This window comes from Cyprinodon tularosa, unplaced genomic scaffold, assembly GCF_016077235.1.
Source record: "Cyprinodon tularosa strain WSP-4 unplaced genomic scaffold, ASM1607723v1 ctg37, whole genome shotgun sequence".
Taxonomy (NCBI): domain Eukaryota; kingdom Metazoa; phylum Chordata; class Actinopteri; order Cyprinodontiformes; family Cyprinodontidae; genus Cyprinodon; species Cyprinodon tularosa.
In genome coordinates, this window is record NW_024039085.1 from 3,169,773 (window position 1) to 3,181,829 (window position 12,057).

The 12,057-nt window shown below is 35.8% G+C and overlaps 1 protein-coding gene across 1 annotated transcript in view; it reads right to left on the reverse strand.

Annotated features, from left to right (window-relative positions):
• The window catches only part of eys (eyes shut homolog), a 248,419-nt gene that overhangs the window by 44,299 nt on the left and 192,063 nt on the right, over positions 1 to 12,057 (reverse strand). The window contains exon 42 of the mRNA XM_038296242.1: positions 5,251 to 5,359. Coding sequence (XP_038152170.1) covers positions 5,251 to 5,359 — 109 coding nt within the window. The remainder of the gene's footprint in view (positions 1 to 5,250; positions 5,360 to 12,057) is intronic.

Sequence of the window (12,057 nt, forward strand, 5' to 3'; positions counted from 1 at the left end):
AGTTTAATCACAGGGATAACATTCCTAAATCTTATTTGCTCAAACAAACATTAAAAGAAGGTGCAGGTCAGTCAGTGGTGTGAAAGTCTGGAACCAGCTCAGCACTGAATTTCATTTCATTTAATGCCCAAGCATAAGACTATTAAGGAAGGGCTCTGACTGATTTTCTTAAAAATATATCAGATGGATGAATGTTTAATTACATATATATTATCCATTGCACTTTGGTGTATAATATGCTTATTTTGTACAGTGCTCTTGTTTTTTGGTTCATGGTCTGCAGCTTATAAGTGTTTGGATGCAGTGTGCATAGGAACAAATGAATGTGTATATTTGTGTATATATGTAAAGACTAGTATATCTATTTACACAATCGACTTTTGAGTGTCATGGATTCATAAGTTAGGCACGGATCATGAGGACCATTTTAAGGACTACTGGAGGGAGAAGAGGTTTGATGAAAGGAGTTATCCCATTTCAGATATAATCACTACATTACACATAGTGCAATTCTTTATATATAGTACTGTCTATACATAATGTTATATTTGTTAGATCTAACACTTTGTTGAATTGTCTTAAATAAATATTTAATTAATTAATTCATTCATTAATTCATTCCATTAAAGAACTGTGAATAACTATTGCGCAGGGACTCTTCAACCGTGAGCTGGTTAGGGAAAAAGTGCACCATTTTGAAGTTTAACTTCTTTAAGTAAGTCTGCTTAATCTTAAAATACATTGGCATCTAAGCCATTCTATGGCCTGTGGAAATATATTGAGCATATATTGAGCACTTAAGACATTCTGTGGCCTGTGGAATATATATCTGACATCCCCCTCCGGGAGATGTTAAATATATATTCCCAATACTGAATATTACTCCAACAAAAAAGGATTAGTGTCATTTTTGTAGTTGATGCCAAATGCTTTTCCCAATGTCAGTCCTCTGCATCTACACATTGTGGTAATCTGAGTAAGCAAATGTTATCTGGCAGCCTACCTGTTAATTCTAACATAGATAGTGCTTCTGTTATTAATGAATGTGTCACAAGTTAAAGAGAAAAAAAAGGAAAGATCATAGCATCTCAAATTAGAAGACCATAAATCATGCTGAAGGGCATGTTAAGCCAGTGAGAGGTTTCGTCCCTCTCCGTGCCTTTGAACATGAAAAACAAAACTATGAAAAACAATATATAAAGGAAATATATAACAATGTATTGAGCTACATCTAAGTCCAATCTTAATGCCACTAACATAACTGGAATGTTTGATAATCTATGAAAAAATGCTGGAACAGGTGCACGTACCTTTATCAGGTAATGGTTGTTACTGGGCTGCACCTGACTAGATATGGGAATAAAAAACAAACCCATTGAGTTGCTATTCTAAGTTCAATAAGTCAGTTCTTTGATCGAGGCCCCTCTGTCAGCATGGAGGTGGTGGCAAAGCTATAAAAAAACCCCCAACAAAACAAAGCAGGAGCTGTCTCAGCTGCTGCCAGTATGCATCATCTGTTTAATCAAACTTGTGAGAGAGTATATTCCCAGGTTACTCTCACCGCATCAATGCTTTATTTGTACCTCCCTGATCATCACAACACTGGGTAGAATAAATGCAGAGATAAAATAGCCTAATGCAATTCATCTGATTCAAGAAAGGGAGATTGCAAGACGCTAACTATTAAAAAATGAATAAAACTCAAACTCCTAAATGGAAAAATATAATACTAGTTTGATGCAGAAGATTCAGAATTGACATTTTTTATTTTTAAACTGCCATTGACCATTACTGATAAGTTTATCAGAAGAAACTGGATTAGTAAAAAAGGAACTTTTTTCATTCTTCTGTTAATGAAAATATACACCAAGTCAACAAAGAATAAACACAGAGATTTATGTTTAATAAAGCTCACTGTCCTTGTCCTGTGAAAGGCTTTTATGAGTTGCCAAATACAGTTTAAAAAGACAAAGCTGGATTTTATATTGGTTTTAAAATAAGACTAAACTCCTTGTTTTCTTTAATTCCCTTTTCTAAAGGTATATTACCTAAATAATACAAACACACAGAAAACAAACACACAGAAAAACAAGGATGGTTTAATACTTTTTCCAAATATGAATTTAGGACAAAAGGCTCTCTTTCACACATGCTGTGAAATCTGGTTCTGATATCAACTTTACTCCCAACATGCTCAGATTGATTATGTATTCCAAAACTGTTGAAGCCAGTTATGTTAAGAAAAACCAACCTTAAACAGAAGGGGTTGACTCAGGTTTCAGCTTTCAAAAACCTACAACGCAGCGTTCAATCCTTCCCACTGTAATTGCAAACCCCACACCAATACAGGGGCCCAAACATCTTGCCTGTTCATTCAGGCCAACAATTCCCACAAACACCCCCCCTTGCAGGGGAATAGACAAGTATCGTGTATTGCAGGCTGACAAAGAACCCAAACGTCTCCCCATTTCTAAGGGACGGACCCGTTCTTCTGGTTGAATTTGCATGTTTTTTAAGCCAAGACAGGGCGTCGTTTAGGTCGACTCTATAAAGCCTCTAACTCAACAATAATTATGAAATTTTGAATAGAAAAAGCTTCCTGGATGGGAAGAGAAACATCTTCAAACTTGGAAACAAAGTCTAGTGGATTTTTTTTTTTTTTTACTTTTTTGGAATAACTATGACCTGGATGACTGAGAATCTTCACCAGCATATTACGTAGATATGCAGCTTCTTTAAACAATGGCTGATCGTAAAGCAGTAGGTAACTAAACATATTTAGTGAACAGATTTTTAAAATGAATTATTTTGCAGCGGCTCTGCACATTGGCGCAGTGAGTAGCACTGCTGCCTTGCAGCAAGAAGGTCCCGGACTTGATTCCCTGCCCGGGGTCTTTCTGCATGGAGTTTACATGTTCTCCCTGTGCATCAAGGGTTCTCTCCTGGTACTCCAGCTTCCTCCCACAGTGACTGTTAGGTTAAATGGCTTCTCTAATTTCTCCTTAGGTATGATTGTGTGTGTGAATGGTTGCTTCTCTTTGTTGGCCTTTGATGGACTGGTGACCTGTTCAGGGTGTACCCCACCTCTCAACCATTGACAGCTGGAGATAGACACCAGCAACCCTCATGACCCCAGCAGGGATAAGCGTGATGGAAAATGGATGAAATGGATGAATAATTTGCAGCAGTTAGGTTTCTCCTGTTTGCTTATAATACACCTATATTCTTGTCCCTGCAAAGCTTAGCATGCCAGACTGTAAGTACCTTGTACAGAACTGAACTTGTGGCTTCAGATGGTGAAAGTTTAACAAGGACGTTGATGCCAGATTATTTCTGAAATCACTGCCCTGTTTGTAATTGTCTACCAACAGATCAGGAATTAATAGGATTGCGGGCTGTGATTTTTATATAAGTGGTAAAAACACCATATGTTATTTTCTCTCAATTTGCCAACAAAAATCCCAAGGAGGGAATCCCTACCTCCCTTTATAGACTGTGACCATTCACCACAGAATAAATTTCCCCTCTAAGACGGATTACCAGCGCTGCTGGAAGCAGACCAGGTACGATTTTAGATTTTGAAATAATTTTTTCAAATGGTTTTAAATAATTGGTAATTATTCACCAGCTTATGACTTCATAATTGTAACACACAGCCCATTGTTAATCTACAATAGATAAATTGAACCATGCAAGCAGTCAATACACATCTAATGAGCCCTCAGGGACATAGAAGCTGAGAGAGCACTGAATCAATATCGATCTGAAATAGATCTTTACCTCCCTTTGGCCATCTGTAGAAATAGAGTTAGATGCTGTTAGAGTCCATATCCTTTTCTTATTGTAAAAGTCATCCTATCATCTCTTTAAGTACGGAGGTGAGGCTTTGATTATTTTTGTATTATAATGTAATATTGCCTGATAATAATGTGTATTTGCTTTGTTTTTTTTAATAAGAATACTTGTCCAGAAAGTCCCCTCATAATATACAGAAAACCTATTTTGATTATAAGATGTACTTAAAAGGATGATTATGAGAAGATGAACTAACACTATACACTATAGAATGGCACCTTACAATTGGTGTGTTGTTACAAAAAAATACAGGGTTTCTAAAAATAGAAGAATAAATCAAAGTTTTTTGCTTCCCCCTATTTGATGGGAAACAATTGTCATATATTTTGAAATGATCTTGTACAATTTATTATATATCTTGCAATATGGTGTACTTCGACTTAAAGTTGGTGATCTATCACTATATTTTTTTCACAGTAATTGTATACGATGTAATCACTTGTAGCTGTTTGGGTTGTTTTTTTTGGGTTTTTTTTAGATACTACTACACCCATAACCTAGATTTTCTATGAGTCCGAGATACATCTTTGTAAATCATAACTGCTTTTGAAAAAAGAAAGTTTGCAATACTAAAAGGAATATAGTTTAGAGTAAGCTATTTTTGTATTTGTTAACAATTAAATGCAAAAGACAAACTTAAATCTTTATCAGCAGGTCAGTTTTAAAAATCTTTCCTTGGAAATTTATTTAAAAATAATGTTCACCTGGACAACAACCTCGACTTGAGACACAACTGTAAAGCCGTCTACACAAAGCGACATAACAGGCTGTATTTCCTAAGGAAGCTCAGGTCCTTCAGTATTTACAGGAATATGCTATATATTGTCAATACCCGGTAGGTTTGTTGTGGAGAGTGTGTGATTTGTTCTGCCATCATCTGCTGAGATAACAGCATCAGAGCAAACCCCAACAAGCTGATAAAGAAGGCTCTGTTCTAGAAACCCCTCTAGAACCACTGGAGGGGATTTTACAAAGAAGAATTCTTTGTGAAATAAAATGCAGAACATTACGGACAACCTCAAACATCCCCCTCAAAAGACTGTCTAACAACAGAGTGTCTTTTTTTCAAAGGCTTCTCCAGTACCGCTGCAAGAAAGACCACAACCAAAGACATCCTCTACATAAACTGGTTAAACGAAACCTTATGATGAGTTACTAAAACATTTGATTTCCCAATGAAGTATTTTCAAATTTTTATTAAATTGAATTGGACTTAATTAAATTAAATTGGATTTTAATTAAATTGAATTGAATGAAAGTAATGAATCAGTCGACATCATGATATAAACACTCTGTGGGGAACCATATTGTTAAAGAAAAGACAAACCTTAAATAACTGTCTAAAACTGGACATTGAGGATAATGCTTAATATGACTGTAGGAAAGTCAGAATACCTCTGATACAGGGTGTGACACAAACTCTTCAAGATGCTGTGTGGTGCCATTATCTGCAGCAATTTCAATCCGACATGACCCTCCTTGTTTGCCAACAGGCAGGCTGAATCTGTAAAGAGAGAAAACAGTGAGAGAGATAGAGAGAGCAGAGTTAGTGGGAAAGGCAGATTAAAACAATATCTGAGACTCACAATAAATCCAGTAAAGCATGAAAACATTCTGATGCTGAGGGAAAAAAAGAGCAGTCACAGTAATGGAGCTGCTAATATGACCATTGAGAATATACCATAAACTGACTAGGTATACATTACATACAGTTTTATGAGGATTTTTATGCAGTAGTAGATTGGCTTGGAAGCAATGGTGCGTTTGTATCACTCCCCACCAGCTATAACCCAGGAGAGACTAAAACAGACTATGTTTTGGATTTAAATAAAGAAAGAGACACCAAAATAGTTTTCTGCTCAGCGCTGCAGTGATATTCTTTACACTGCTGTTTTCCTAAGAAAAATGTGAAATTTACATAAAGAGATACGCAGTCATTACCAAGTTCATTTACATGATAAAACTACAGTAAATGACATCCATTAAAATTCCAAATAAACAAACTTAAAAAAAAGCTACTAATAATTACAATATTCTTAAATAAATAAACTAATCAGCCTCACAGACATATTCAATCCTTGCTGGAGGAGCTGATTTTGTCACTCAGAATTAATTAATATAAAAATTAGGGCAGAAACCACAAATGCCTTATAACCCTAATGAGAAGGAAGACAATTTTATCATTTGACCTGCTGGAACTCTCAGGAGAAATGTGCAGTTGCACTAGTCATTACTGTTGTAGTCATAATGTTAAGTAGCTGGTCTACTTGTGTCACACTCCAACACTGGCAAAGTCAAGCGATTCCCTCTCCTCAATCCATCAATGGTTGCTGCTGGCTCTATACAATCAAGGCCTCTCTATATTTCCACAGGTTGCATATGGACTCCATCTTTCATATAAAGTTGATTATTATGTTGGGAAGTAATTCGCAGGAGGCACACTTATTTCCCTCTGGGATTATTAAAGTATGTCTGATTCTGATTCTACAAGTTTACTTAGCACCTCCTGCTGAAATGTTCCACAAATGATACAGAGCAGCTCAAAGGTGTTTATACCTGTACTAAAAATCCTGAGTTTTGTGACTTACAAAACTGTGGCCATTTTAAATGAATCCAAAATGTTTCCTGCTAATAAAGTGGCATATTTTGCTTACAACTGAAAAAAACAAAAAACTCCTTGGGGAGAAAGGTAGACACAGACATACAGATATCTGCATTTGAATAGTGCAATTATCAAACCAATGATTACAAATGAATTGATACGTGATTCATTGACATTCATCAAATCGATCCTTTGATGAACTTTGATTCAGTTTTATCATTCTAATTATTTCCGTACTTCTTTCAGCATGTTGAATCTTGGCCCCAAGGTATCTTGAAGATGTTCTCAAAAAACAGCCCAAACCACTACAGTACATAGCCTAGGTGATCTATTAACAAATAAGACCAGAGAAATTCGCTCCTATGGAGAAATGGGATAGACACTTTTCAAAAAAATGATAAAACAATAGGGGAAAAGGTTTATATCTAAATTTAATTTAAGCATGTATAAGAAAAAATATTTGTACTCTTCTAAACTACCGAATAGCTTTCCCAGATACAGGCTGCCAGCACCATGTATTACAATGGGAATAATGCAATTTTTCTGTAACATATTTCTGTTGCAACTCTGGTTTAAATAAGGTTTATGAGACGTAGGCCTTTTAATCCTTGCCTAAATATGGAAAATATGGAGTATATTTACAATACATACTTTATTTTGTCGTATGTAAAATAATCTAGCATTTCGTGCTACTAGATTGGATTTTCTTTTCAGTTCTGTTTCTTTTTTTAATCTACAGAAATGGAGAAACCTGATTTCTGATAATTTGACCAGACGTCTTTTTCTTTTTTTTTCATACATATGGTGTAGACCAGAGGTTTTTTAAAATGTTTATACATATGGTGTTGACCGGCTGTTTTGTTTTTTTCATACATATGTCACAAAAAAGTGAAATGGTCCAAATGAAAAACTTGGTGGAACGATTTACAAATTAGTGAACCACTGTATGTCATGCTGGTAATGTGACTCTACAACATCTACCGACTCACTCCTTGTGACTGGTTGAGTGTTGATGAGGTGAAAGTCCCAAATGTGTGCTTTAGTAGCCAGATGGAAACAATAAGGGCAATTGCCCTCCTGCTAATTTGAAACAGTCTTCCAGGACACCTCCCTGAGGCAATCCCACACACATAACCTCAGGCAGGACTAATTACAGGTGTGGAAATCACAAGAGCTCTTTTGTGCACACATATGTGCACACAAACATGCGTTAATGCACATGCAAATTTAAGGTTCAATATATGAAAAGCAACCTAATGTCCAGAGTACAAGGAGAAAAGAGCTGTTATCATCTGCAGGGTGCCTGGTCTGTTTCACGTGTCATTCTTCATTGTTAGCACAAAAGTAACTGTTTAGAAAGAGGCTTTAGAGTAGCAATTTATTTATATATAAAATAACTACAGAAAGATATGAAATATCATAGAATTATTATAAAACTGTCTGCAGCTGAAAGTGTTTGATTTAAACTTCAGCGGTTTGCACAGAGGGGATTTTTTAGTGACTACTAATAGTCCAAAAAACAGCCTCTGCCTAAGCAAACAAGATGATGTCTCCTGATGAGCTCTCGTCAGCACAGTGAATGCTCCACTCAGCTAATTTACATTGGTCAGGCTCTAAGGAAAACAAGGCTATTTAAATACATAACTATTTCAGGCTTCTTAGCTAGACAACTGAAGCTATTCCTTTTGGGTTCACATTAACATTGCAAATAGTACAAAAATTCACAATGGTGGGTGTCTCCCAAATATATGAATGAAAGAGAGGAACAGGAGGCTATTGATGCAGATATTAAATCATCTGGAACTAGGGTGTATAAGCTTTTTTCCCTGCTTGATCTCAAATAATCGACCGGAGTAATGCCCCAGCTTTAGATATACAAACAATAACATGTAAATATTTATTTTCACTCGGCAAATAGAAGCAAAATATGTCTCAATCATCATTTATGTATTTGTTCATCTGGCTAATGGTCTAATCATAAGCAATTTGTTATCTATAAAGACTTCATTTATACTCTGGGTGTGTGACTAATTTGGGGCAACTGGATAATTGTAACTTTCAGCAATATAACCTACCGAAATATTACCTAAACTGTAAAGGTACCTGGTAAGTTTATTTTAGACACTGTACCTTCGTGCAAAGGTATTTGCTAAAGCTGATTTGGCCATTTGTCTTTTTAATGAAATGCGCCTCCTTCACAGTCCCCTGCAGAAAATTAGCAATGAGGGAGGATCATCATTAAAATATTACTACTGCATAAAACATCTGAAAGTATTGGCAACAGATGGCAGTAAAACATCACTGAGCACACTGGTGCCCTTGCAACCTATTTCCCTGACTGATGTGCTATTGATGACACATTTTTAACTGCTTGTTATTCTAGAAATATCTCATATTCCTTAAAAAAACATTATATGGGACAGTACTATGTGAATTTATAATTTGTTGATAGTTCAATGGTTTAGTCAGTGGCTATTGCTTCTTAGCAGCAACTGCTTAGTGGAGTTTTATGTTTATGAGCAAATAGAGTTTCTTCCTCATATGTTATACATGAACGATGAACACAAATACCACCTGTTACCATGATTTTAGTTGAAGCTGAACAGATTGAACAGTTGCATCAAAAAATAAAATAAAAAAGCCCCCATATGGTTAATATTCATGATTTCTCCATTCACCATAGTATCTACAACACCAAGAGAGAAAAATTTATTAGCTGTGTTTGAAAAGGTTTCACCACACCACATTTCTAGTCTGGCTATGGTGCAGTGGCTTTCTCACATGCAGCACTGCAGCATTTGCTGCATAATTTGTGCTGTGACCAGCAAGCCTCAATTAATTTGGGCAGCCTGTGTTTTGTCATCATATCTCTGGCGATACGATTAGATTGAAGAAAGCAAAGCTCCTGGCATTGTTGGGTTTCACAATGCAAAACTTCAAATGAGCAGGCATGGCTGCCGTCTAACTCCCCAGTGAACCTTTTAAGAGGAGGTCTTGTCAATAAAACACTGAATACAGTGGAACTAAGAAACTTACTCCGATTTGGCATAATGCTGAGAATGAAAAATATTTAATATTAAGATTTAACTTTCAAAGTTCAGATACTATAGGACATTTAGTTAAATGAAAATTTAAATTCATTAAAACAAATAACCTGCATTCTTATATGCTGCTTATGTACAGAAATGCAGCAAGTGAAGGTAATTATTTAATATTTGAGAGATTTATTTTTTATTAAAAAACAAATATTATGTAAGGCTGTTTTGAATAATGTTACTTTAAACCTTATCCACTTAAATAGACCAAAAAACAGTAAAGGCAGATGGAGACAGAGCCCTCTCAGCTCTTTATTAAACAGTGTGATATTGAACAAGCTTACACAGATAAACAGGTGCTTTAGAAACTGGGCTGAATTTGAATGTCGCAAGCTGGATTTCTTTGACATTAATTCAAAGAAGTCTGACTCATGAGATGTCCTAAAAGTGTCTTTTCAGTTTTTTTTCCCCCCTTCACAGCACATGTCTGTTTTCCTTCTCTTACAGAGGCTGTTGCTATGCAACACACACCCACATGTGCATCCTTACATTTAAAAACTTTCTCAATGGTCAATGAACAGCAGCAGTAAAAATTCCAATCAAATTCTACATGTAAACAGTGCATGATACTTAGTCATTAGTCAAATGTGTTTTTGATATTACAATATGTTTAAATTAACACAATTTGCTCTGTTGTAGCTTTATGTTGTCTAAGGGGTAATAGTGCTTAAGGCAGGGACTGAGGCTCTAAATAATAAAGCTATTTCTGCAAAACTAATGAGAGTTTTCAAAGAAATGTACTGTATTTGCCATGAAAGGGGGACCCAGTGAAAGTTAGGAGAATTTGTATTTTCATCGCCTTTAGATCTTGGCTTGTCTAAAACTTTCATGCATTTATACTTCTGCTACATTACTCATTTATTAACATCACATTTTGCTGACTGATCTCTTGCTCAGCAGATGCATGTTGTGCCTTTAAGGAAGAATTCTCACTAAAGGTGGCTCAACAGAAATGTGAATACAGTTTTCCCATTAGGTCAATCCAGGTATGATTTCACAAAGGCTGAAAATATTGAATGCTAGATGAAACTACATTTAGGGTTGGTTTAGATTAAATATGTCTTTGTTCATATCTATTAGTTTAATTTTACTGAAATAATTATTGAAGTACTTGGCGAATTTTTCAATTCTAGTCAGTCAAACTACTGTTTAACCCAGTTCTAGTTAACTCAGTTACATTAAATCCAAACTAATAATAACTATTTGAGTTGATTTAATTTAAATCAGTATCCATATTTAGTGCGAAACAATAATACTTATCTCAGGGTAAAGAAAAACATCAGACTAATTTGTAAAATGCATTAACATGGGGCATTGATACTAATGAGGTAACCACAAATTAAGAGCATTGCTTGAAAAGCTACCAAATTACAACAAACAAAAATGGGTATTAATTAGAATCTGGGCTCCTTATGAAAAAAAAAAAAATAGAACTGAAGAGAGTCTGGAGCAAAACAATTCCTGTTACATGTTTTAGTTGAGCTACCTTAATCTGTTTATTAGAAGCCCTTTTATTTTGTTCCTTTGTCTGAATACAATACAAAGGCCAATATACAAATCTGAACAATTATTCTCCTTTTGAGAAATATTTCAAACAATTCTCTAGGTATCTTGCTATTGTACATGCCACCATATTTTACCTTAAAAAATGTGAAAACAGATTGGTCAAAATTTAACATAGAGTTGATTTAAATATGAGATAGAGCATGAAGTGTCTAAAGAGTTTATAATGTGAGCTTATTTGGTTTCCAAACAGACTGAAAAAAAACATGTTTTCTAACAGATAAAACACAAAAACAAAAGATGTGCATTTTGAAGCTCAAACTATTCCCTAGGTAAGATATCATGAACCAAAACTATGTAGGAATAAGGCCTACAGTTCTGCATTTTATGTCAAGGTTTTAAACATAACATTTTTAGGAGACTGTGTCAGGTCACAGTCAAAACAATAAGAATTAGAAATACACTATATTGCCAAAAGTATTTGCTCACCTGCCTTGACTCACATATGAGCTTAAGTGACATCCCGTTCCTAATCCATAGGGTTCAATATGACGTCGGTCCACCCTTTGCAGCTAGAACAGCTTCAACTCTTCTGGGAAGGCTGTCCACAAGGTTTAGGAGTGTGTTTATGGGAATTTTTGACCATTCTTCCAGAAGCGCATTTGTGAGGTCGCACACTGATGTTGGACGAGAAGGCCTGGCTCTCAGTCTCCGCTCTAATTCATCCCAAAGGTGTTCTATCGGGTTGAGGTCAGGACTCTGTGCAGGCCAGTCAAGTTCATCCACACCAGACTCTGTCATCCATGTCTTTATGGACCTTGCTTTATGCACTGGTGCACAGTCATGTTGGAAGAGGAAGGGGCCAGCTCCAAACTGTTCCCACAAAGTTGGGAGCATGGAATTGTCCAAAATGTCTTGGTATGCTGAAGCATTCAGAGTTCCTTTCACTGGAACTAAGGGGCCAAGCCCAGCTCCTGAAAAACAACCCCACACCATAATCCC